Here is a 5,388-nt window from a genome sequence, read left to right on the forward strand (position 1 = left end):
CCAATCAGACACATAAAAATAAATAAAGTGAAATGTGAAATCTCAACTGTAAAGCTGAAAGGTCCAGGCTGAACTTGAAAGCTAGAGACTATAGACATGAATTTTGGGCTAAACAACAGATGATCCTTTGACTTTTCTTATAAATGAAGCCTAGTTGGCTCGTCGAATATTGTTCCATATCTGCAAAAACAGGGCAATGAAATTGCATATTTGGTGTAGAATGATCGTTGGTTTAACGATGTACTAAAATAGCAACTGCCAAAACAAAAGAAAGTGCGGGCCCATCCTTGAAACGAAAAGATATTGCTATGAAAATCGAACTTGGATATTTCCTATAGAGATAATCAGTTTAATCAGAAAATTTAAGCATTTGTAATCAATGTTATGAAAATCCCCGATGGCATGAATGAGCTATATATCCAACTTCTTCAGCCTATAATAAAGGTCCTTTAAATAGTCCCACATAGCCCCTCATAATCAAATAACAAATATTGAGAGCTCTTGAGGGGAATGAATGAGTGAGACAATGTCTTCTTTCCAATGTATAGTTGCAACCCTTTTCTTTGCCCTTTTGCTTCCACCAGGATCCTTGGCCTTCGAATTGAGTCCATCATTTTATGATGAAACATGCCCTGAGGTATTTAGCATCATTCGAGGAATCATCGAAGATGCTTTGCTGTCTGATCCTCGGATTGGTGCCAGCCTTCTTAGGCTTCACTTCCATGACTGCTTTGTTAACGTAACAACCACAATCTTTATTATTTTTTTTTAGCGAATTTCACTTTTTCTTCCCTAGCCTAGCTAGTTTTTATTAGATTTAGCCCAGCTTTAGTTGTACAGTCCTATATTTGATAAATATTGTAACATTACGTTTATTTTCTTTCTGTTACTCTGTTTGCTTTTTTTTTTTTATAAATAAAAAAACCGCAATATAGAGATAAGAATTGATTATTAAGTAATAGAATTTTGAATCTTAAATTTTTTGGATACTATCTTTTAAGAATAATTACATAAATTAATTAAATTAACATCAAATTCTATTAATTATTGATGAATAAAAGCTATAGCAAAAAAATGAAATTCTCTGTTTCTTTTTCTAGTGCCAATTGTTTGATTAAAAAAAAAAAAAAAGAAATCCAAGCATTGATTTGGAAAATAAAAGTTGATTAAATGTTGAGAAATTAACTTGCTTGAACTGAACACCTCCTTTCCATGCTATAGTTTGCTTACCTATCCCTTCAATAATCATTTTCGAAGTTACAGCTGTTGCCTTACCAAGAATCTACAGGCTGAAAAGTAACAATGCCAATCAAAATTAAGTGCTAACTGCCAATCAATATTAATTGCTTGCTTTTCTAAAACTAAGAACTAACAGAGATAAGTATCTAATTTACTTGTAGAACAAGATAGCTGCTTTTTTTTCAGTTTTTTCCTTATTAAGTTGTCTTTAACTTTTGGCTTTTGGGAAACAATAAAATGACGTCCTAACAACAGTTAACTTGGGGAGAAACAATTGGTTGGTCTACTTTTTCAGGGTTGTGATGCATTGATTTTACTGGACAACAGCGCAACAATAGAAAGCGAGAAAGAAACTACTCCGAATAATAACTCAGCAAGGGGATTTGAGGTTGTCGATGCCATGAAGATTGCAGTTGAATATGAGTGTCCAGGCATTGTTTCCTGCGCTGATATTCTGGCTATTGCAGCTCAAGAGTCTGTCAATCTGGTACTCTAAGTATCTTAGAAATTTCCTTCACTATTTTTAGTTTTGCTATACCTATAACAATTTATTTTTCATGAGCAATGGAGTCTATGGAGATATCAATCAAGGGTATAAATTCTTCCACCTTCAATACGATTACTGCAGGCAGGAGGTCCTTCATGGCTAGTTCTACTTGGAAGAAGGGATAGCAAAACAGCAAATCGAACACTCGCAGATATAGCTATTCCAGCTCCCACTGGAACTCTTGATGTCCTCAAATCCAAGTTTGCAGCCGTGGGGCTGAACACTACAAGTGATCTAGTTGCACTTTCAGGTAACTATTTCTTCTAGGAAACAAGAATGGACATCAAAATCAACCCTTGAAATGAGGCCAGAGAGCCCATTTGATTGTTAAGGATATTGATAAGGTTTTACGTAAACATTTTCAGGTGCTCACACTTTTGGACGGGCTCAATGTAAAACTTTCATAGACCGACTATATAATTTCAATGGCACGGGAAATCCAGACCCAACATTGAACGCAACATACTTAGAGACGCTACGAAAAGTATGCCCTCAAGGCGGAAATGGTAGTGTTTTGGTGAATTTGGATCCTACAACACCTAATACATTGGACAAGAACTACTACACTAACCTCCAAGATCAAGAAGGACTGCTTCAAAGTGATCAAGAGCTATTTTCGACTAGTGGGGCTGACACCATTGAAATTGTTGACAGGTTTAGCAGCGATCAAATAACTTTCTTCGCCAGCTTTGTGGTTTCCATGATAAGAATGGGAAACATCAGTCCATTAACAGGTTCGGAAGGAGAGATCAGACTGAGTTGCAGAAAGGTTAACGAGGACTACTCCACAAGCTCAAACAAATGGAGCTCTAGTTAAGTTCTATGTCAAGGAAGTTCACTGCCAAGACGAAAAACTACAATAATCAATATATTGTAGCAATAATTGAATGGCTGTTGTAGCCCACATGAAGTAGCAAAAGGCACATACTCCTTATACGGGGGTGTGTAGCTCACTGTAAATGAAGTGCTTGCTGCACTTAAAAATCGGTTTTCATCTATGTAAATGGTTTTCGTCTTCTCTTCATTTTTCTGGTAGAAAACTCAATTCAGAAAGATTAATCTTACGTTCTTACTATATCCTTAACACTTATTTTGGTTTAAATTTCATGTTAATAGAATAAAGCTAATTATAATCTTCTTCTTTGACCTTTTCAGCGTATCATTTCTTATTAAGATAAAAGAGTCATAGTTTTATTGGATCATGACTTCTGTATCGGTGAGAATGAAGGTAGCCGGAGGTTTAACTGGTGAATGTGTCAGACCTCTTACGTATTAAAGGGAAAAAAAGAACTAGGGCCAGAAATAGGATGTAGACAGTGTTCAGTGTAGTTGTATGCCTGGTTTAATACTGTTTTATACGTTATGGATGATGACTGACTAATTAGACAAGTGGCTGTGTGCCTGGAAACCTTGTATGGATGCTGATGACCTGCAGTTAAGATACTGATGACGTGACCAAAAAGGTGTGACAAGTTTAGATTATATAATCTAATTTGATTTTTAGAATATTGACGGGAAAAAATATCTAGCAAAGAGTTCCGATTAGCAGAGACCTCTGTTTTCTTCTTTTTCTCACTTTTGAACCCTGTTGGGATTCGTTTTTAAGGTTATTAGATGCATAAGAAAATGAAAATATATGTTTTTGCAAGAAGTTGTATATAAATTTATACATAGACCCAGACGGTCCATTTGTTTTTTAGTAAGACAAACTCAGTTGGCCCTACATATTGTTATTCAATCAATTGGACTGATGCTCCTTTTTAACATACTAAAATTTCTTAAAATGAAATTTGTTTATACTTATTCACTTTCAAATTTATAAATATTAAACTAGCATGGACATTATTGTGTATATATATATATATATATATATATATATATATGAAGAGATATTCATTTACATCAGTACAAGAGTTATATATTTTTTTGACTTTTTGATCAAAATGGTTAAATATAGTGTTATGAATTTAATTTTGATATAAAAATTAAAAAGTGTATAATTTTATCATAATATATAAATTCGTAAACTTATAGTTAGACTTAACGTTAAGAGTCGTCATCAATTAATTTTGTTAAGATATGATTAGTCACTTAAATGGATTTGTTTATTTTTAAAGAGAAATTTCAAACTTAACTTAAGTATTTTTAAAATATAGATTTTATGTTTATGAAATCAATACTGGATCTAAAAGTATGGTTACATATATAAATAGTTATAGTGCTTTCACAATACCCATCAAATGATGGTACCCATTTGATTTCGTGTTATCCAAGCTTGAAAATATTTTTAAATTTTTACCAAGTAAATTTAATTAAGTAAATTTAATTATTGAAAATTAATCTTAAAATTACTTCTATCATTTGATAGTGATTTAAGATAATTTTTTCACCTCAGAAATATTCATGAAGACTCGTGTTCTACTTTGAAGAGGTTGTATTGTTGGATTCATTAACAATTTTTTTAAGAAATTATTTTTTGAAAGTAAATAATAAAATTCTTTAATCGTTTGATAAAAATTTATATCAATGTATATCCCCCAATCATTTGGTGAGATTTTTATTTGAAAACCTCAAAAAACAATTTTAAAAGTTATTAAATCCTCCAATAGTTTGGTAAAATTTAATGAAAAATTGAATCTTCCAATCATTTGATAGGATTGAAAATTTATTTTTTGAAAATTTATTACGAAATTCTCTAATCATTTGATAGAATTCGTAATTCAAGATTTAAATTCTCCAATCATTTGATAGGAATTACAAATTTATTATAAAAGTTTATTTTAAAAATGCATAAAAAAAGAAAAAGAAACAACTAAAATAAATAAATATACAAAAAAAGAAGAAAAATATAAATTACTTTGTCTTCTTTCTTGTTTCTTTGCAAAACAGTCTATGGCTTCATTGGCACCTCTTATCTGTGGTGATTGCCTATCTTTTTGGTTTAAATAAAAAGTAAACAGAAACCTAAAACATATATATCTAAAACTCTAAAAAATTTTAATACAAAAACATTTGTTGAATGCCTCCCTTTTGTGTTTCATCTCAACTTCTTTTCCTAACATAGAACTCTCAAAAGAAAATCCTAACCCAAAACACCAAAGAAGACTATAAAAAAAAAAAAACTCTTAATTTTTTTTTTTGGTTATTTGACTCTTTCTGTCTTGATTTTTTTCTCATTGATTCTTCGTTGTATCTAATTAATTCTAATGGGGTCTTTTTATAGGCCTTTAATCCAAATCACAATAAAATAAGGTTTTATTGGTTTTAATCTCCTAATCAAAGTCAATTTTAGATTTTTAATCGAAGTTTACTTCTCAAATCAATACATTCCATTTTTCAATTAGAACACTAGACTTTAAACCGAATCAAACTTTTCCCTTTTTCTTTTTTTTTTTTAAATCATAAATCAATTAATTAACAAAATAAATAATCTTAAACTAAACAAAATACTAAAATCCTAAAATTAAATTAAAAAATAACCTGGACTAAAGAAGGTGTCTACAGCTACCCCACATTGTGCATTTTTTGTGAAACAAGAATTGTGCAAAGATAAAAGACATCCATTTGTTCAGGCCTAGAAAAATCAAAAAATAAAATTACAA

The 5,388-nt window shown here is 31.0% G+C and overlaps 1 protein-coding gene across 1 annotated transcript; it reads left to right on the forward strand.

The window, feature by feature from the left end:
• Positions 1-378: 378 nt before the first annotated feature.
• On the forward strand, positions 379-2,810 carry LOC111304021 (peroxidase A2-like). Its single transcript, XM_022900551.2, has 4 exons — positions 379-739; positions 1,535-1,726; positions 1,868-2,036; positions 2,152-2,810. The coding sequence occupies exons 1-4, from the start codon at positions 515-517 to the stop codon at positions 2,601-2,603; spliced, it is 1,038 nt and encodes a 345-aa protein (XP_022756286.2). The 5' UTR covers positions 379-514; the 3' UTR covers positions 2,604-2,810.
• Positions 2,811-5,388: the final 2,578 nt, after the last annotated feature.

Source organism: Durio zibethinus, chromosome 13, assembly GCF_047325235.1.
Source record: "Durio zibethinus cultivar Kanyao isolate XHJ-2024 chromosome 13, ASM4732523v1, whole genome shotgun sequence".
Taxonomy (NCBI): domain Eukaryota; kingdom Viridiplantae; phylum Streptophyta; class Magnoliopsida; order Malvales; family Malvaceae; genus Durio; species Durio zibethinus.